Source organism: Biomphalaria glabrata, chromosome 2 (assembly GCF_947242115.1).
Source record: "Biomphalaria glabrata chromosome 2, xgBioGlab47.1, whole genome shotgun sequence".
NCBI classification, from domain to species: domain Eukaryota; kingdom Metazoa; phylum Mollusca; class Gastropoda; family Planorbidae; genus Biomphalaria; species Biomphalaria glabrata.
In genome coordinates, this window is record NC_074712.1 from 38,059,124 (window position 1) to 38,080,149 (window position 21,026).

The 21,026-nt window shown below is 32.9% G+C and overlaps 2 protein-coding genes across 5 annotated transcripts; both read left to right on the plus strand.

Annotated features, from left to right (window-relative positions):
* The first annotated feature begins 517 nt into the window (after positions 1-517).
* LOC106055835 (protein transport protein Sec31A-like) lies at positions 518-20,617 on the plus strand. Of its 3 annotated transcripts, none has more exons than XM_013212315.2 (27): positions 519-688; positions 7,550-7,681; positions 10,035-10,124; positions 10,225-10,411; positions 10,515-10,610; positions 11,285-11,422; positions 11,518-11,660; positions 12,165-12,276; positions 12,395-12,547; positions 12,953-13,081; positions 13,184-13,408; positions 13,533-13,607; positions 13,796-13,891; positions 14,030-14,092; positions 14,203-14,314; positions 14,474-14,649; positions 14,805-14,931; positions 15,236-15,384; positions 15,507-15,677; positions 16,258-16,531; positions 16,662-16,758; positions 16,852-17,224; positions 17,571-17,648; positions 18,841-18,915; positions 19,228-19,353; positions 19,456-19,527; positions 19,827-20,617. In XM_013212315.2, the coding sequence occupies exons 2-27, from the start codon at positions 7,569-7,571 to the stop codon at positions 20,013-20,015; spliced, it is 3,639 nt and encodes a 1,212-aa protein (XP_013067769.2). In that variant the 5' UTR covers positions 519-688; positions 7,550-7,568; the 3' UTR covers positions 20,016-20,617. The 3 variants fall into 3 exon arrangements, with proteins under 3 accessions (XP_013067779.2, XP_013067769.2, XP_055876347.1); XM_056020372.1 differs by lacking the exon at positions 519-688 and adding an exon at positions 869-1,007; XM_013212325.2 differs by lacking the exon at positions 18,841-18,915 and having other exon boundaries at positions 518-688.
* Positions 3,997-5,915, plus strand: LOC129924592 (uncharacterized). Of its 2 annotated transcripts, XM_056020390.1 has the most exons (4): positions 3,998-5,163; positions 5,282-5,346; positions 5,502-5,583; positions 5,691-5,915. In XM_056020390.1, the coding sequence occupies exons 1-4, from the start codon at positions 4,920-4,922 to the stop codon at positions 5,753-5,755; spliced, it is 456 nt and encodes a 151-aa protein (XP_055876365.1). In that variant the 5' UTR covers positions 3,998-4,919; the 3' UTR covers positions 5,756-5,915. The 2 variants fall into 2 exon arrangements, with proteins under 2 accessions (XP_055876364.1, XP_055876365.1); XM_056020389.1 differs by having other exon boundaries at positions 3,997-5,163; positions 5,502-5,915.
* Positions 20,618-21,026: the final 409 nt, after the last annotated feature.

The window sequence follows — 21,026 nt, forward strand, 5'->3', positions numbered from 1 at the left end:
GCTTAGGGCTTAGGTGAAAGTATACATAGGTGCTCTTGAAAGAAAGAAATCGAAAATAAACGTACCGGTAATGATATATATTTGAGACCAAAAGAAAATCCGCTGCCGAGGACAGACGCAGACGGCGAAAAGAAAATCTTAATCGACCACCGGCGGACAATGGTTATGCTTGCCCTGGATGTGGCTAAATATGTAGGTCACAGCTGGGGAAATATTCTAAATGCTAAATAGTCTGATTGGTAAAATCAGTTTTACGAGGTCTTAGAATAAGTTTCGCATTTCTTTGTAACAACTTATTAATATAAGTACCTGATGTGTGATTTCTTTTTCCTTTGATGTGATTCTGGAATTCGAAAAAAAATAGGGGGGGGGGGGATAACAAGAGAAAAGGAGCGAATGGGGAAAAAACGTTGAGAATGACTAGTCCATAGACTTAGAATCTAGATCTATATATTACATCTATATATAAGTCTATGGACTAGTCTATCCTGTCATTCATTGGTTACAGGAACCGGAAGTAAATGTTCTTCTTATAATGTGGCGACTGCCACGTTGAAAACAACAAACAAGTCCGTGCTTACGTTAAATATTAAAATTTCTTTTTAAAATAAAGCAGTTTATTTGTAGACCTTCTATAAAGCATTGAAGATCTAGCGTCTTATTACTTCGCATAATATTATTGTCTGAGGTTTGTTGATTGCATAGATCTAGAGTTAACATTCTTAAACTAAGGTTGTCGTTTTATTTTCAGTATTTTATTCTACCAAACATAAACACAAAAATCAGCTGCTTTTATAAATATAAGACTCTAGTCTAGACATCTAGATCTAGATTCTATACCGTCTATAGTGAGACTCTCTCGATTAGACTGGAATCGATTTTACATTTCCCCAAGCCCAAGTTGTTGATATCAACTCTTGTTTTTGTCCTGATTTTAAAGTTGTTCACCAGTTGTTGCAAACCAAAGGCTTTTCTAAATTAAAATTCTAAAGTCTTTAGACACTTTAGTAAAGAGATTATTATTATAATTATATTATTTTATTATAGATCTATCTAGATATCTATTTTTCTAAAGTCTATAGATTCTAGTTAGTCTAGTAGATTTATTATGATTTAAGACAAATTAATAATTAAGACTTTCCTAACTGAAAACTAAAAGTGACACTAACTTAAGACTTAAACTAAACTACTAAAGACTAAAGTGTCTAAAGTCTAAAACTACTGTAAACCTAGATTAGAGTTTAGAGCCTAGAAAAAAATAGATGATAAATTATAGATCATCTAGATTCTAGATTGTCTAGATTAATCTAGAAATAATGTAGAGATCTAGATCTAGAAATCTAGATTTATAAATTTAATTTATATCTAGCTAGACTACACTACTAGACTAGGATTTATAAATAAAAACTAGATTCTAGATGAGTGTTTCTCCAGTACTGGTTACAACTAGGTGTTGGTTCACTAAAAAGTCCGTATTTCATAAGATTGTTATTCAAATGTGACAATTTGCATTACATTGCATTAAGAAATGGTTAATCTATAAATTTTGATATTTTGAGCTCATAAGGTGCTAGGGAAATATTGAAATTGTAAAAAATGTGTGAAATTACTACCCAAAATGGCGGCTTTTGATGTAACACGGAACACCATGGTATGATTGAATTAATATCGTACTAAAACCAAGGGGCATAAAACTTCCATCTTTGTTGGAATATGTTAACAAGATCCTCATATTTCAATGTCATTATTTAGTTTTTCTCAAGGTTATCAAAATATTGATTAAACACGGCCACAAAAAGGCGTTTGAGGCGCATCGCGATGTGTCCCACTTTATACGGAATTACAATCCTCTATGAATTGTAAACAAGAAATAAATAATATGCTCAACATTGCATTTCTGTTACAACAAGCATTAAAGATTTCTTTTAAAGTATTTTTTTTGTTAAAAGCTTTCTAAACATGCATAACGAGCTTAAAATAGGTCGAGGTGTCCCAGATGAAGCGCCTGTGCTGCGTGTGTTAAGAATGGGATTATTTTTCCCACGACACTACTTTTTATGAATGAGAGTTCTTTTGAGCATCACAGGTATTGTGTAGAACAAAAGAAGTGCCGTTTCCGCTGGAAATACTAGTGTAGTAATTAACAGGAGTACGTAAACAATAGCGTGCCCCACAATTAACCATTGATGCGCCTCAAGCGTCGACACGATCAATCGCCGGCAATCTTGCACAAAAACCTCATTTAATCTGTTTTTTGTGATCTTTTGTGAATCAACAACCCATCAGGTACGTAGATATTTCATTATTCTACTGAAATTTAAGCTTATTACAAATAAGTTTGATTGCAATATCCAAATCGAAGTGCTTTTTTTATTACGAGGTTACTAAATTTAACCATTCAATCATGACGTCACGTGAAGCGTCTTGAACACAATTTAGTCTTAAATCGTAAAGTTAATCAATTTTAAAGCCTGTTACTAAACAAAAAGTTTATATTTCTAAAACAATTATGTTGATGTAATAGTAGACGTGTGTAGCGATTTAAAATAATTAATTTGTTTTTATTTTGAGAAGTAAATTGGATTAGGCGTTGAGGCGCTCCTTGGGACCCTGTGCTGGTGTTTTCCATGCATAAATTATGGCGTCACATGTAGCGTCTAATGCGAGTTCAGGATTTGTTACGTTTTCTGTATTCATGGAAGTTTTAATTAAGATTAAATGATTTTAATATATGAAATAAACTATTTTCATAATTAATCATTTTAAATGAACATTTTTTGACATCTTTCATTTTATATTTTTTGTAATTTTACTTTACATCGTTTGGGGCGTTTCAGTGGACACTACTCCGTTTGTTTACAAATGGTGTCCTAGTTTGCGTCTGTTAAGTCCAAATAGATTTTAGTGATAGTTTGTTAAAGATTTTACAGTGTCAGATAATATTAGCTACATCTAAAAGAAATAAAGCGGTACTGTTTAAGAAATATTAAATAATTAAAAATTACTTATTACTGTAAATAAGATTTAGAACTATTAGATCTTTCGTTTGAGGCGCATCTCGGACACTTGTCTTTAAAACTTTAAAGAGCTTAACTCTAGATCTAGACTGATTAGACCTCTAGACCTAAATCTAGATTTACTCTAGATCTAGATCTAATTATGTAATTCATTATCTAGATTTACTCTAGATCTAGACCTAGATCTAATTATGTAATTCATTATATTATAGCTAGATTTACTCTTGAGTCTTGATCTAGACCTAGAGTAGAGTAGAATAGTCTAGTCAGTCTAGATCTAATAATTCTAATTCAATATCTAGATTTAGATCTAAACTAGATTATATTATTAGATTAGAAATCATTAGATCTTTTATGAATCTAGACTAGTGACTCTAGACTAGATCATTTATGACTAGATTTAGAATCTAATTTTAGATTTAATAATATATATATTTTTCTTTAAATTGACCAGTATCTAGAAAAATATCTAGAGACTAGATCTATATTATAGACCTATTCTATATTAAAATGTAGATAGTATCTAAAACAAAGTTTGGTTTAACCTGCACTTAATTTCCATTGTATTGTTTATACAGTATATTCAATTATATTGTATTCAGTTCTTTCAGTCTACCACTGAATGATTATAACTTAAGTTAATATAATTAACAGTACTAGTCCTATACTATTGATTGAGTCTATCCCTATCAAGCAATTATGGGTATTACTAGACTAGATTTAAATAATGCACCAATATATAATATATTATATGTTTATGAAATTTATTAGTAGGCCTATATTATATATAATAGATCTATTTATTTAGATACTTATACATTTTTTATAAATTACAGATTTCAGTAATGGAGTATCTGTTAGAGTTTCAAGGCGTCTACAAGCCAAGAAAGACTCAAAATTTACAAGCATCAAAGCCTGAGTCTCTAACACGTGTTGCTGTTTTAGAGCATAGAGAAAAGGAAAGGTTGAGAAAAGCTGCATACAGGGCCTAGTTAAGGCCACATGAAAAAGCTTGGATAAACAGAAAACGCAAAGAAAGAAAACAGCAAGCTAATAGTCCACTTAATGTCATCTCAGCAGAGGTTGGTGAATCACTAGGTACTGGATTCCAGACTCCAGTGGCAAAAAGAATGGCTGTTTCAAGGGCTTTGATGAAATTGCCTAGGTCACCCAAGAAATATGCTGCAGTTTTTGATGGTCTCACACAAATATGCTCCCCAAGAAAAAGTAAAGCTGTCCATGACATACGCTTTCTGCGCCTACCTGAGAGAAGAAAGCTCATCCTTCTAAACAACATTAAAGAAAGTATCAAAACCTAACTACACTCCACCAGCAAAAAAAAAAGTCAGATGTCTAGTGCTCATAGACAAGTACTCTGCAGTATCCTTAGTAAGTACAACAAACTCAGAGGTTGTGCTACTCATTTCTAACATTTGGTCAAGAAGTTTTATGTCCAAGTGCAAATCAGAACAAATTGCAAGAAAAAAAATGACGTGATTGCATTGCACAAAATGCCTTGGAAACAATATTCATTTTTTACAGAAGAGGGGATGTCTCAAGAACTGATCCCTCTCAATCATCTGTTAGTGCTCAAACAGGAAAACGTTTCATGCAAAAGCTACTTAACATAAGATGCAGTCTTGCTTATGTGAGTTGTGTTTGAAGATTTTTCTTTATATAGAGGGCATTAATAAATTTCTGATCAAAAAAGGACACAGAGAGCTGACATTAATAAATCCAGCTTCATCACTTGACTTAACTCTATGCCCAAGAACTAATGCCAATTGTTTTCATAAGCTGCAGTGCATTGAAAGATCATGTAGCAACTGTGGTGTGGATTTAATTAACAAGTATTGAGCCTTTAAAAAATTGCACAGATGAATTTGCAGAGTGGAGTATAGTATGTGGTCAAAGATGACGGATGAGTATGTTCAGAGTGATGGTACACTGCAAAAGGTATCAAAGTGGCGACCAGTAAATAAAGAAGGATCTTTTAATGACCTAGTGAGAGGTATTACACCTAACACTATTGCTTACAGAAATAGAAGCTGTTTCTGCTATCCATACAGAAATTCATATGGCAGTCAGTGCCTGCATGATGAAATATGTGGCTCTTGGAAGGTGTTCAAACTTCAGAAACAAAATGGTAAGTACTTGTATTTATTTATTTTTAAATAGCACTTTACAATTATCTGAGAAAAAAACATTATTCATTTTAAAATTACGTAATTGATTTCTAAATGAAATTGTTTCTTTTTCTTCAGTAGTGCAATCTCAGTCAAATCTTGAAGACTCTTTGGATGTCAGTCCCATATGCTCAAATTCAAAGGTAAAGAGCTTTTACATATAAACATTTTAAACATTTTCATTGAATCTTATGTTACCTGTATTGTATAAGTTGTTTTTTAATAATATACCTTGCTAAATAATTTTAGACTCATTTTAGAAATTAAGTATTTCAGCCTCATGTTGTTGTTTTTTCAGGCCCAAACAATTTCCTTCACTCATCAAAAGTACATTGTAAATAGCTGTGTGATTGTCAAGTATGGGGAAATATTCTATCCAGGTATAATTTTTTGCACTGTGTACCTTTTAATTTCAATAAACAAGTTCAAAGTATGTTTTAGATTGAAGTATTAACTTTTCAACATTGCTGGTAATTTTTTCTAACAGGAGTTGTGATAGAAGTCCTGGATGATCAGCGCAGAAATAATTTTTTAAAAAGGCACAGAAATTAAAGAAATATATAAATATATAAATATATATCCAGAAGTGCAGGACATACAGTTAGTGTATGCAGACATGATTGTTACTGAAGTGATGTTGATACCAATGGCAATAGTTTGAGAGTGGAATGTTTTGATTTCTGAATTTGTCAAATAAAATTTGTGTACAGTTTTATGTGTTTTCTTTTCTTTCTTTTTTTTTTCAAACCTTTTTCTGTGTGTTAAAACTAACAAAAGATATAAAATATATATTTGTCAATAATTAAAAATAATAATGATCATTCACTTGTGCACAGATAAGACAAAAATATAAACTTATAAACATTATTTTAAAAAATGGTGTCCCATGAAGCACCCGCGACATTTTGTGAAATTAAAGCAGCATTTTTACAAATGGGTACTTTATGACTAGAATAGTGAACTTAATAACAAGTCTAATGGATCACTTTAGTGCAAAAATAAAATAATTTCTATATTCTCACAGAATATCTTTTAAAAAAACTTTAACTTGTAGTGTCACAGGTGCTACGGTGTCCCAAATTTTGAATTGAGCTCAAATCCACTTTTTCTATGCAAAAGCATAAATTTCAGTATCTAAAGACTAATATCAATAAAGACAGTTATATTATGCTAAAATACAATGAATTTATCAATTGGTCGTTGTTAAATTATCAAGTGGTGTCCCGGTGATGCACCTGTGACGCAAAAGGGGGTACCCCTTGAATAGACACTGCTGTCAAAATCTACATCTTGCAATTCATTTTCTATTGATAAATTCTTAAAGTGAACTGGTTGAAGAAGTGAATACAGTTGAAATGAAACCAAAAACTTCAACTTTAATTTTTAGCATAATGTGACACTTTTTGGCACCAGTACTGGAGAAACATTCAGATAGTTAACATCAAACTGATCATAGTTACTTTAAAAGTTTAAGAGTCTTAAGACTTAAGAGATACATAGCATAGATCAATAGATCTAGAATCTAGATCTTGGAAGGGCTCCCTTAACTTACACTATCAAGTGTATGACTTTAGTATGAGCTGACTAGAGACATTTTATACAGACTATACTATATTATTTATTTATTATTATAAAATTCTATGACTATGATTTCCCATAAATAAATATAGACAATAGAACTAAATATAGACTACAGATCTAATAGTATTATTACTATTATTATTATAATTAGATCTACTAGTAGAGTCTAGAGATATTTTTAAATCATAATATAGAATCTAGAGACTAGTCTAGATTCTAGATCATCATCATGCCATTAATGGTCAATGGCATCATTCATGGATCTAGATTAGTTATTAGTAGGTCTAGATGATTAATCACTATTTAGGCCTAGTACTAGACTAGATCTAGATTGTAGATCTAATACAGTTCTAAAATTAAAAATTCAATTGTAAACATTTTAAATTTTTAACCTTGACCTATAATAACTACATTTGGTTTAAAATTATGTTTCATTGTCATTACTGACAATACAGATCTATTCTATACAGTCTTGTCCTTGTAGACTTTGTTATTAGGTGCATATTATTAGTATATATATTATATATACATAATACATATATATATATACAAAATTTGATAAGTTAATCTAATCCAATTAGTTAGCAAACATAAACATCACAAATATTTTGTGTTATGTCAGCGTGTTTAATTAGAAATTCAGAAAGCATGTTTATTTTATTACTTTAATAAAATCAACTTAGCAATTTTTTTTAATAAATAAGTCTACAATTTTTAACATTACTTACTTAGTTTTCATTCACTACAATGTTTGTTTTATTATAGACTCAATAAAAATAGAAAAATGAGGGTGAAAGAAATTGATAGAACGGCCAACATGGCTTGGTCGCCAGAGGATAAATATCCAATCTATATTGCCACTGGAACAGCTGCTCAGCAATTAGATGCCACTTTCAGGTAATTCATATTATATCTTATCTTATATAATACAGACGTTACTTCAAAAAAAGAAGATGATTACGTCCTACGCGTCATGCATTTAGTCATGCATATTAACCAATGACTTAAATTCTGTCAAGTCACTGGTTTTCCTGGCTAGCTCAGGCAACCCATTCCATGCTCTAATAGCACTAGGGAAGAAGGAGTATTTGTACAAATTTGTCCTAGCATATGGGACGAGAAATGTGCCTTTATCTTTGTGTCTTTCAGAGTATTTTATTAAATTTTGTTTTTGTATTTGAAGATTATGGTTCAGTGTTTTATGTATTATTGCTACTTTACTTTTGAGCCTTCTGTCCTGAAGGCTTTCTAAATTTAGTGATTTTACTAAAGGTGTTACTCTAGTCAAATGTGAATATTCGTTTGTTATGAATCGCACTGCTCTATTTTGTGTCTGTTCTAGTTTCTTAATGTTTTCTTGAGTTGAGGGGTCCCAAACAGAGGATGCATATTCTATTATTGGCCTAACCAAGGTTAAATAACATTTTAGTTTTATTTTCTTATTTGATTTATAGAAATTTCTTTTAATAAATCCTAATTTTGTTTGATTTTTTTGTAGTTTCATCAATATGTGGATTCCATGACAGTTTTTCATTTATTATAACACCTAGGTATTTTGCGTTTTTAGTCTGTGTTACTGGTTTGCCATGAATAAGATAAGTGGAATTAATTTGTTTTAGTTTTTTTGTTACTCTTAACAACTGACATTTTTCTGGGTGGAAAGACATGCTCCAATTTGATTCCCATTTCTGTAATTCATCTAATTCTCTTTGTAAAATATCTGTGTCTTGTGTTGTTTTTATTGTTCTATATATTATGCAATCGTCTGCAAATAATCTGACTTTTGTTCCTGAAGTAATGCAATTTGGTAAATTATTTATGTAAATTAAAAATAGTAGTGGACCCAAGACTGTTCCTTGAGGTACACCTGAGTTTACTGTTATCGGTGTTGATTTAGAGCCATTTATTATTACAGTTTGTTCTCTCCCTATCAGAAAGTCTTTAATCCACTGATGCAGTGGACCATTAATGCCGAAATATTTTAATTTTTTAAGCAAACTATGGTGGTGAACTTTGTCAAAAGCCTTAGAAAAATCTAGTAAGATAGCATCTATTTGTTCACTATTATCTAAACCTTTTGAAAAATCATCAATTATTCCTATTAGTTGTGTTTCACATGATCTATATTTCCTAAAGCCATGTTGGTATGGTGTGAGGACATTATGTTTGTCTAAGTGGTTTATGATGTTGCTACATATTATGTGTTCTAGGATTTTACATGTGCTGCTGGTAAGTGATACTGGTCTGTAGTTTCCTGGGTCAGATTTTTCTCCTTTTTTAAATAGGGGGGTGACATATATATATTGTTACGAATCTCACTGTCCAGGCTCTCTGCAAACTGCACCATACACCACCAACTTAAAGAACTTGACAAGTCAGGGCTCCAAAATAACGTAAAGGTTTAATGTCCATAAATAACAGCCAATACTGTACAATTGGCAGCACGTAGAATTGGGCTCGTTGTGTCGGACTCGATCACAGACCAAGATCAAGACGCTGTTCGTCTCAACTGTACTTGATAGTACTCCGCACTGAACCGTCGTAATGCTCCATACAGAACCACACCGCTGAACTGTGCTGTAGTCGACCGTGTTCTGAACTCTTGTCGTGAACCTCCTTTCTGAACCGTCTTGACTGCGACACCTCCGCTCTTATATAGGGTCCCTACTGGCCTTCTCGAACCGGACAGAACGCAGCTCGACGTTTCTAGGTGGTCAGATGACTACAACTCTCGTGACGCTCCTGAGCTCTGTTCACGACGTCGATCCTTCCCGGACCGCCGTCGATCCTTCCCGAACCGCCGTGTTGACACTCGTCTCGGCTGACCGTCGTAACTCGTCACGGTTGACCGCTCGTCTAGCGCTGGCCTGGGGCGATTTGCGTCTGCTGACTACACTCACACCACTACCCCCATCTGTGCTACCACCAGGTTTATAACAATATATATATATATGTGTGTGTGTCTGATTTACGCAACATAATTTCAATACATTTTTTATCCTTGAAGATTTTTTTTTTTTTTTTTTTTTGGTCACTTTAGATGTGTTTATAAAGTTTTAGTTCCATACAAATATTTTGGTCATGTCATGCCTTACAGGTGGCATTGTATACTGTCATTTAAGTCAAATTCATATATAAATTTATATAATTGTTTATGTTGCTAAGTATATCTGTTTGCTAAAAGTGCAACAATATTTTTAAAATGTGTAATGAGCAACAAGCATTATCTTGTTTATGTTTTTATTTACAGCACTACATCTGCTATTGAGCTATATGGATTGAATATTGATGAAGCTACTCTTGACATGCCAGTGGTTGCTTCTGTAGAATCGGATGCCAGGTAAAGAGTTTGAACTCTATATTTACATAAATTTTTTTTTTTAATATATGTTTGAAATGTTTAAAGAATGTATTACTTTAGCATTTTTATATTCTTGCAGATTTCATAAAATTGTTTGGGGTCCTTTGAAGGACACAGAAAGTGGTGTTATTATTGGAGGTAGTGAGAATGGTAGCATCCATGTTTATAGCGCTGATAAACTTCTTTCAGGCTCAAAAGATTGTCTCTCAGCTCAACTTTCTCGACACATTGGCTCTGTGAAAGCTTTGGATTTAAATCCATTTCAGGTATTGGTTGAAGTTATTTATAGTAAAGAAAGATTATATTAGTTGCTTACAATGTCATAAAACAGTAATGTTGATAACTTTTTTTTTTTTTTTTTTCCTTCAGCAAAATCTTTTGGCTTCAGGTGCAGGAGACTCTGAAATTTACATTTGGGATCTGTTAAAATCTGATAGTCCTATGACACCAGGGCAGAAATCACAGGTGAGCTTAAAGTAACATAAAAATTGAATGCTTGAATTGTAAGATAAATAAATATTGGCAAGTTTAGAAGTTTAGTTAAAGCCAGTCAGCATTATCAACACTCAATTCCAATTGGTGTAGGACGCATCAACAACTGAAGGCCCACCCCACCCCATCCCTTTCCAATTCTTTCCTGGGCTATAAACTCTGCCTATCATAGTTCAGTCCTAGATGCTTTGCTAGATGTCAAAATATTTTATCTTGGTTGCTCTCTTAATTAGATTTTTTTTTCTTACTAGATTTCATTTCCATAGATCCCATTGGCACAGCATGATCTGAAAAGTGCTCACCTTCACCTATCTCTCATATATTTTGACAGTCTTTCTCCATTCCTCTGTCTTTTGCCTTTGATAGAATCTCTTTTAATGGCAAGCCCGTCCATTATTTTATGTTGTCCACCCATAACTTTCTGTCTGCATCTTCTTTTTCTTGGTACTGTTCCCTGAAGGAAGGTCTTTGCAAGCTCTGAAGACATTGCAATATGGCTTGAAAAGTGCTGAAGTGTCTATTAACAAATTTATAAAATATCTTAAGCCTCCCTCTTTTTTTTTTTTATTATCTCAGTATAGATTATCTTAGAAAGAGAGAGAGAGAGCACTGGTGGTTGATTATATATTTCATCCTAATCATTTCAGCCTCCTGAGGAATTAGCCAGTGTAGCATGGAACTGCCAAGTTCAGCACATTCTAGGCTCTACATTTGCAACTCGCTGTGTTGTATGGGATCTGAGAAAAAATGAACCAATTATCAAAATCAGTGACAGCATGTCTAGGGTAAGTTGATAATGTATGAGATCAGGATAAGATTGCCATGTCCATTTAAAATTACTGTTTGTTATCATGCTATCAGTGTTCTTATGTATCACCAGATCAAAGCTAAATTAATAGCATGGCATCCCGAGGTGGCCACACAGTTGTGCTTGTCTTCTGAAGATGATCACACTCCAGTGATTCAAGTCTGGGATTTGAGATATGCAACTTCTCCACTGAAAGTCCTGGAAAGTCATACCAAGTAAGTATTTCTTTTGGAAAATATTGCTAAATAGCAGTCCTAGTTACTGGAAATATTAGAAAAAATAAAAGACATTTTAAATATCAAGATTATCAGTAGCATTTCCAAGTCATATTGCTATTGGCAACAGAGAAATACTCTCAACAAAGAGTGTTAAAGTTTATAATCTATTAGATTATTATTAAAATTACATTTTATATTTAAACATACACTATAATAATACACTCATCATAAACTAATTATTAGTATTTGTTAGAAACACATAGAATCTCAACAATTCTCAATATCATTGCACAAAGTAGTTTCAGAACAACATGATTCTACCAAAAACTTTTAGACTTTGTTCAAATAAAAAAACTAATGCAAATTATTTGGTATCATAAACAAAATGTCCCATATTATTTTGATATTTTTTTCTTAAGAGTGTTATTCTAAAATAGCAATGGTGCTGTTAAAAATTGATGTTATTGAGACTTTATTGATTTTTATTGTTGTTTACAACAGGGGGGTCTTGTCTATGTCTTGGTGTAAAAGGGACCCTGATTTATTGCTGAGCTCTGGAAAAGATAACAGAATTCTTTGTTGGAACCCTAACTCTAATGTTCAAAATGGAGAAGTAATCTTATTCTTTAATAAACTTATTTCCAGTTTTATAATCTTTTATTATCTATTATCTCAGTTTTAATTGTAAAAAAGTTTAGACATTGACTAACTTATGATGATTGCTTCTCTAGGTTGTTTACGACCTTTCTACAAATAATCAGTGGTGCTTTGATATACAATGGTGCATCAGAAACCCCTCCATTATATCCAGTGCTTCGTTTGATGGACATATTACTTTGTATTCTATATTGGGAGGAGGCCATCCAGTCCAGCCCAGTAATAAGGTACTTTCAATTTTCTTCTATATTTGTAATTAGTAATTGGACAGTATTAACTTCCTCCCCCACAATGAGCAATCTACAATCTTTCAATTAAGAATACACCTCTGTTAAAATACCATCTTAACAAAATAAGTCCCAACACCTACCCCTTGGTAGACACTGCGCCCACCCTTATGAAACTGTAAACCATATCCTCTTTGAATGTCCCTATTAATCCACCTTAGGCAGACCCTACTACTACTACTACAGCTCAACATAACCAGCATTCTATGCGGCAGTGCTGAACAACTGAAAAGAACACACTATTTTTCCTTGACACAGTCCGCTAAAGAACTTACAGATCAGCAGCAAAAAGCTGGCTAGAAGAAGAAGCAATTAGTAATTGATAAAAATATATTCTTTTTTTAGGTTGCTGAATCTTTTGGTGGTGCACAGTTTGGTTCTGCACCAGTGCAAGTACCTCATGAGGAGGATAAAACTCTTCCTCTTCAGAAGCCCCCCAAGTGGATCAGAAAACCTGTTGGAGCATCTTTTGCTGTTAGTATTTTATGTAAACCACTTGTGTTTAAGTCTATTCATTTTACTTTCTCATTTGTTATCTCTTTAAACTTGTGTATGCTCAACAAATATTTCTTTTAGTTTGGAGGCAAGCTAGTGTCATTTGTACTGGACAAGCCAACACACCCACAGCAGCCAGTTTCTCGCACTGTGACTATCAGTCAAGTGGTCACTGAGACTGAGCTTGTTGTTCGCTCCAACCAGCTGGAACAAGCTCTCAATGATGGCCGCTTTTCTGAATTTTGTGCCATGAAAGTAGCTAACAGCAAAGACTCTATGCAAGAAAACATATGGAACTTTATGAAAGTAAGAACACTTGTGCCTTTGCAGATTTTACTCTGAGTTTAGTGGTTAATTTTTTAAAAATTAAAGCTATCTTAAGTATTTATCAAAACGAGTAATTAAATTTGTTGGTTTATCTTTTTTTAAGGTCAACTTTGAAAAGGAGCCCAGAACTAAATATCTTGAGCTTTTAGGCTATGATCAAAATGAATTGGCTCGAAAGGTATAGAGATGACATTTGTTTTCTTTTCTTTTTTAGTTGATGCTTTTTTAAGTAAGAAAATCTTGAACATTTGAGCATAAGATTGCAAAATTAAACCATTTTGACATGTGGTTAGTTATAAAAGAAAATTTTATTTTTTTGACAGTTTTGTAAAGTATGTACTTCTCATAGTGTAATGTAATGTACAGGTTATTGAGCACACAGGTACTGAAGTGTCTGCATCTTCCAAGCGAGGGGTTGATGCTCAGGAGCTGGCACAGAAAATGTCTTTATTAAATACAGGGGTGAGTTCTTTGAAATGCTTATTAACTGTTGTCAAAGTCGCTACGTTATGGGCAATGAAGTTATAGTGGCCACTAAAGTTGTTAAGTCTTTCAAACCACAGACAAATATATCATTTTCAAATATATGCCTTATTTCAGAGCATAATGAAAGCTGATCGCTTATTGGCCAGTGGGCAAGCCTCTCCAAATGTTGGATCAAAGGTACCCATACCATTAACTTTCTAAATTTATAAAATATATATATAATTGTTTTACTAGTTAACGAACTTTTTTCTTCAAAGCTAATTTGTCCACACACTATTTTCTCTTAGACTCCTGTTGACCAGTCAGATGATCTGAATGGTTCTGCAATCTTTGATGAAATCTCTGCATCACAGCAAAAATCTGGGAATGAAACACCTTTAGTTATTCCTACAAATAATGGTATAAAAAAAATAAATTGTTTTGGTCATAACTACATAGTCATTTAAGTATAGCCATACTTTGCGCATTCATCAAAGTATTATATATTGTTTTGTTTCATTTTGTTGAACCTGTCTGTGACACTTTGGTAATTGTAGCTGAAAATCTCCTGTGTTTCAGCCGATGGCCTCATGACACAGGCTCTCCTTACTGGGAATTTTGAGGCTGCTGTTGAGATGTGCCTGAGTGAAGACAGGATGGCTGAGGCCATACTTCTGGCAATTGCTGGTGGCCCTGAATTGTTAGTTAGAACCCAGAAAAAGTACTTCCAGAGAAACAAGTCAACTTTAGGACGGGTAATACATTTCATGTATCTTGTTAGATGCATGTCATTTCTCCTTCCATGCTGTTATTCATTGTTACTGTTTAGTTTTTCTTACTAACAATTAAAGATAAAATATGAAAATTTTAACAAGACATTCCTGTGTTAATGTTTTGTATTACTCCTCAGCTAATCTCATCAGTCATCACTCATGATTGGGCACACATTGTTGAAACTTGTGATCTGGACAACTGGAAGGAAGCATTGGCTGTCATCCTGACATATGCTTTACCTGAGGAGTTCGCTCCTCTTTGTGGTAGGTGTTTTTTTTCCTTTAGCTTTAATCTTTCCTCTCTCTCTCTTCCTTAAAACAATTGACAATTTATCTTTTGCTTTGTCAGAAAGAAATCATCATAGACATTGATAAAAAAAAAACATAAGCTATAAGCCAATGTTCTCTTGTAGCTTCCCAAGTGTGGGTAAATATTTGATACTTGTTTATATTTGTGTAATGTGAGAATGTGCTCACAGCATTGAGTAATTGTGTTATTGTCGAAGTATTGAGGGGTTAAAAAAAAATCAGTATCTCTAATAGATTTCTGTTTGAACATGTTTTACAGATACTTTAGCTAGAAGGCTGGAAAAAGAAAGAAATGGAGGTCTCTCACTTTATGCCAGTTTGTGTTATATTTGTTCTGGTAATGTTGAGAAACTTGTTGAAAATTGGATACAAAACACAGAAGACCCAAATCAGCCACTTGCATTGCAGGTAATTACAAATGTTCAGTCATCATTGTTACATCTTTGACTTTTGTAATTACACAAACAATGTGGCAATGATTGTGTTGTTAAATATCACCATTATTTTACAACTAAACTTGTATTCTCCAGGATTTGGTAGAGAAGATAATGATTTTGAGGAAAGCTGTAGAGTTATCCCGGGGCACATCACCCAGTGTGTCTGGTGGTGCCATTGCTGAAAAATTGAGCCAGTATGCTGGATTGTTGGCAGCTCAAGGCAACCTTGCCCCAGCTTTAACCTACCTCAATAACACTTCTGATGTAAGTTTGTTTAAGATAATAGTGGGCCTACTATCCTAGATATAGTGCATACACTTTTAAATAATTTTTTTTTAAAAAGTTAACTCATAAACTCCAAAGAAAAATTATTTTTGTATCATTAGCATTGATGACTGTTTTGATGTTTATGTTTACATTATTTACTAAGTTTACAAATCCTATTCACAAGTATTATATAAAATCTACACATTTGGAAGTCTGGAAAATCTTTTGGTACTGTTTTTTTTTTTATTATATTTTTGTTTGTTTGTTTAAGTGCTTCCAATGCAAAGCACTTTTGCCAACAGGTTTCCACTGGTACATACTACTGGCTGTAGCTGTCAAGCCTGCCAAATGAAATTAAAATTTTACATTTGCATTATAAAACAAAACTCTTCATTTAAATACAAGTAGTCTTCATCTAAATCTTAATAACAAAAATTGTTTTGAAGCCAACTATGTTATGACATTTTACTGTAAATTGTTGTAATTGTAAAGATAAAGATTAGTTTATGAAAACTATGAACTGTGTTTTATTAAATTAACTTAAATATTTAATTTATTATTGTTTAATATATATCAGACAAATTTAGCTATTTTACAAGACCGTCTCATCAGAGCTCTTGGTCAAAATCCTGCCAGTCTTGGTGTCAAATGTCCATTTCCTCAACTGAATGTTTTGTCTGGAGTGGAAAATGTGAACAAAACTGCTGTTGGGACAGCTGCATATCAAAGACAAGATATTTCTACTTCTTCTGCTAAGGGATTTACACAGACTCAGTATTACAACCCAACAAATACTCAGAACTACACCCCACCTGCTAATCCAGTACCTAAAACAACTCCTGTCCATAAAGGTTAGTTATCAATCTTAATAAAAACACTGCACATAAATTTGTTATCTTATAAAATTATACCTTGCTTGTTAATGATTTTTTTCCTGATCACAATGAAAAAGCTTGTAACTGAACTTTTTTTTGTGTGTAGGTGCGAAATATCCTCAGTACCCATCCTCTACACCTGCTTATCCCAATTACATGCAATCAGACTACAATCAGCAACAGACATATTCTAATTTGTATAGGTAATAATTTATTCTTATATTACATTATTAATCTTACATTTTATGAAACAATTATTATTTTTTACTTATTTTTCTTGTTTTCTCTCTTTTCAGCCCGAACACATTCTCTCCAGCAACCAATCAACCATCAAACTTTTTTACTCCTGTTAGTTCATCAGGGCCTTCGCCATCAGTTTACAACCCAGCAGGGCCTTCTGCCTACAACCCTGCAGGACCTTCTCCTTCAGTCTACAACCCCACTGGTCCTGCTCAGCCATTGTACAATCCTGCTGCTCCTTCTCCCTCAGTGTACAACCCAGTGGGACCTTCCCCATCAGTGTACAACCCTTCAGCATCTTCTACTTCTGTGTACAATACACCGATCCCTGCTCCCCAACAACAGTCCATCTATTCCTATCAGGATAAACCAGCTGAGTCTGCCTGGAATGACCCACCCATTGTTTTGGATAAAAAATCTAGTCATGCTGTGAGTAATTACAAATAGTTTGTTATGAAAATGGAACATCCAAACAAGATTGAAAAGTACACATTAATTTTTCCAAAACTACAATTACACAACAAACATTCCAATTTCTATACATTGTGAACATTAAACAATCGGGTTCACATTCATATATATATATATATATATATATATATATATATATATATATATATATATATTGTTAACATTTTAAAACATTTTTTTTTTTTTTAATAAATTACCTGAGGAACATTATTAGATTTTTTCTAAAGTAATTTCCTCTTATTTTATATAGGTTAGTTGACCTATCAGTATGTTAAGCCTGATTATTTGTCTTTTAACTTCACAGTCACCTTCAGACCATCCACCTGGTGCTCCAACATATCCTGGACTGTATAATCCCATGGAACATCATCCAGCTCCTCAGGTTAGTAGAACTTAACAGTCTACACTAAAGAACATAGTCTACAATGAGAAGATAAAGGAAGGCTTGCATCTATATTTTATACTAGTTGGGGGGGAGGGGGCTGTATGAACTTTCAAAATTAAAGTTTTAATTTTAAAAAGTATATAAAGCCTATCTACATGATGAAATTTACTATTCACCCCAGGCCTATCTAATGCAAAGTTTTTAACATGTAACAATTTAGTCACTCTGAGTGACTCTTTCACTTTAGTCACCATAGAAACATTTTATCAACTAGTCCAAAATTTGTTTGTTCAATTAGGAAATGATACATTTAGTATAACTAATGCATATCCTTATTCAGTAATTTCTAAGAAAAGGAGGGGGGGGGGGGGACTCAATCACTATCTTCATTATTTCATTAAAAGCTTCATATTTCTATCTAAATAACTTTATGATCTTTGAATCTAAACTCATCTTCATCAAGCTTGAAATGAGAGGAACCCTAACCCTAACCTTGGTTTTCTGAAAGCATACCATTTTATGATTCAAATTAAATATTCATATTTTATGCACAATGTATTTTCAAAACAATTTCAACTAAATTAAGACCGTTGTACACGTTTAAGTCACAGACACTGCATTCCAATTTTATCATCGTGTTTACAGGTGGAGTGGCTTTTTTTGGCCTTCTAAAAGTGTGCTTTTAGTTGTACAAATTAATTGTGCATGTCAAGTTTGTGTCAATGGCTGTGTGGGAGCTAGATATCCACAATACCAAAATAATTCAAAAGTGTTGATGATATTCTCCTGTTATGCTATTTGTGTAACAGACATTCAAATTCCACTTGTCACCTTGTTGTAATGGTGCAATAATTGTTTTTGCAGTTGTTGTTTTGTTTTGTTTTGCTTTTCAACCCAAAATTGTTTCTAAGGCATTTTTATTTGATCCTTATTTGAATGGCATGTATCCTGAGCTAACTAAACAATAACCTAGTTGCATATAAATAAAGAGTTCCAAAAGCATGGGGCTGCTGGACGTCTTGATGTTCATCTTTAACATTTTCAGATTTGTCTCTCTTAGCTCACAGCTGTGACTGGCAGTCTCTTTGAGTTTGTCCACGTCTAATTGTCAGAGTGAAGGAAACATACATTTTTCATTCATAACTCAATGCATCCTTGTTTTTGTCCTAACCTTTTCTTGTTTGTTTAGCTTCATAGTAACACACCATATGGCGTATACAACCCAGCGACCCCTGCTCACACTGTACCACAGAGTTCCCCTCAGGTAGAGTCACTATAGTTAACAATCTGTACTCTACCATAACTTTGTAATATAGAGACTAATTGATTGAAACAAAGGCTAACTCTGTGCCGCTTGTTGCACGGTTTTCTAATTGAATGTCTCATAAACTAAGTTCTGATTTAAATAACTTTTGTTTTTAAATTTTTAAATCTATTTCCAGTTTTTAATATATATTTAATATGTTTTAATATCATTGCAAAGCTAATTATATTTTGTTAACTAAATCATCTAATAAATAAGTTGAATAGTTCAGTATTTTACCATACATATTTAAATATTGTTTACCTTGCACAGGTTCCTGCCCCTGCTGTTGAACCAGTTCCTCATGTACAGAGAGGCCCCATCCCTAAAGAGCATCAAGTTCTTCAAGATGTCTTTGATAAATTGGTGAAAAATTGTAGCCAAGTAGCCCCAAATGCAGTAAGTAAATATGCAGCATTTCTTTTAGTTGCACAGGTTGTTGTTTTTTTTAAAGAAATATTAACTTTCTGCGTATATAAATAAAAAAAATATTTATTTCAGCAAATGAAACGCAAACTTGAAGATGTGACCAGAAAACTAGAGCTCTTGTATGATAAACTTAGAGAAAATTTGGTGAGTAAATTCACTAAAAAGTTTTTTTGTGATAACAAAAGCCAGTGACTCACACATCCATTGTCTTCTGAGACAGAAGGAGCCATACACTATACATACACATTAATTATTATAATTAGCAGTTATTAAGCATAATGTAGGCTCACTTGGTTTAGTTTCTAATTTTGTATGTGCTTTGCTAAGATTAAAACTACATTACAATAAATAATGACTTTAACTTGTATTAAAGCTTTTGTTAATTAGCAAATGTTTAACTATTAAGAATGATTCAAATAAGTATTTGTTTCATTGCATTCCAGCTTTCCCAGACAGCATTAGTAGGTTTGCATCAGATAGTCCAGGCCATCCAACAATATGACTATAATAGCAGCCTTGCTGTCTACACTGGAATGGTGTCACATGGTAATTTCTCAGAGATCTCAAACTTTATGCCAGCCATCAAAGTTCTTCTACAGTCTGCATTGCAGCTACAGGTCTATGTGCAATAGCATTTCATTCAATAGTCTACTTGAATTATTCTATTTATATTTTTAAGCAGTGTAACCCAGTCAGCCATTTCCATGCTTCATGGGTACCGTATCCTTAATGTTACAAAATGTTGAATTTGGATGGAATATGACGGATTACCAATCTTATACTACTGCAAGAATGTACAGAATAATACTTTATGATTTACAGAGAATCTTCTTATAATATTGGCTTAGGTGTAAAAATGTCCATTCTTTCTTTGCTTTTTCAATTTTTTACTTTACATGTAGTATGTTTTGAAATTATCATTTCTCTGACTAATTCTGTATCGCCTTGCCCATTGTCATCCTTATCACACTTTCAATAGAAATACTAGTTGAAGTCTTTTCATTGGGGATTTTTACTCTAAAACTTTATCACATTAATCTTTTTTTTTTTAAGATCCCATTTTCATTTTTTAAGCAATACAGTTCAGTAAAAGAAAAAAAGAAGAAAAAGCTATATAAAGAAATGTGGTAGTGATGTAGTAGAATGTAAACAAAAATGTCATAAGATAAAAATGTAAAAAGAAAAAAAAAAAACAGGTCCAAGACGCCACGTGGAAGTGGTGCCATCTAAATAATACATCTGCTACAAACCAAAGAGCTTAGAACATTTGATTCTACAGTGCTGAAGAGTTCAAAAACTATTCAATTAAAATGCTTCTTTTATCAGTGCTTGTGTATTCTGCATACTGAGATACACCAAAAAGCTTGCTCTCTATTTGCCTCCACATATAGAAAACTCCAATGTCAGTTGAACAAAGTAGAACTGAGATCACTTCCACTTGGAATTACATCACATTTCTTCTAATTCATGGGATTGTTTTGTTTTTAATTTATTGGGTGAAGGATTGATTGACTGTTCGGTTAAGGTCAACTGAGAATTGATTTCATCTCGTGTTAGACTTATCAATCTGGAAAAAAAAATTATTATAAAATTTAAAGTTCTTGTATCACTATTGTGTACTGTGTGAAAGATCTTGTACATGG

Excerpts from the sequence above, each read along its gene's own strand:
- LOC129924592 (XM_056020389.1), top strand. The coding sequence starts at position 4,920 with ATGTGGTCAAAGATGACGGATGAGTATGTTCAGAGTGATGGTACACTG. Across the intron at positions 5,164-5,281 it reads CAAACTTCAGAAACAAAATG|TAGTGCAATCTCAGTCAAAT; the intron begins GTAAGTACTTGT and ends CTTTTTCTTCAG. Across the intron at positions 5,347-5,501 it reads CCATATGCTCAAATTCAAAG|GCCCAAACAATTTCCTTCAC; the intron begins GTAAAGAGCTTT and ends TTGTTTTTTCAG.
- LOC106055835 (XM_013212315.2), top strand. The coding sequence starts at position 7,569 with ATGAGGGTGAAAGAAATTGATAGAACGGCCAACATGGCTTGGTCGCCA. Across the intron at positions 12,548-12,952 it reads CAGTCCAGCCCAGTAATAAG|GTTGCTGAATCTTTTGGTGG; the intron begins GTACTTTCAATT and ends TTCTTTTTTTAG. Across the intron at positions 14,315-14,473 it reads AGTTATTCCTACAAATAATG|CCGATGGCCTCATGACACAG; the intron begins GTATAAAAAAAA and ends CCTGTGTTTCAG.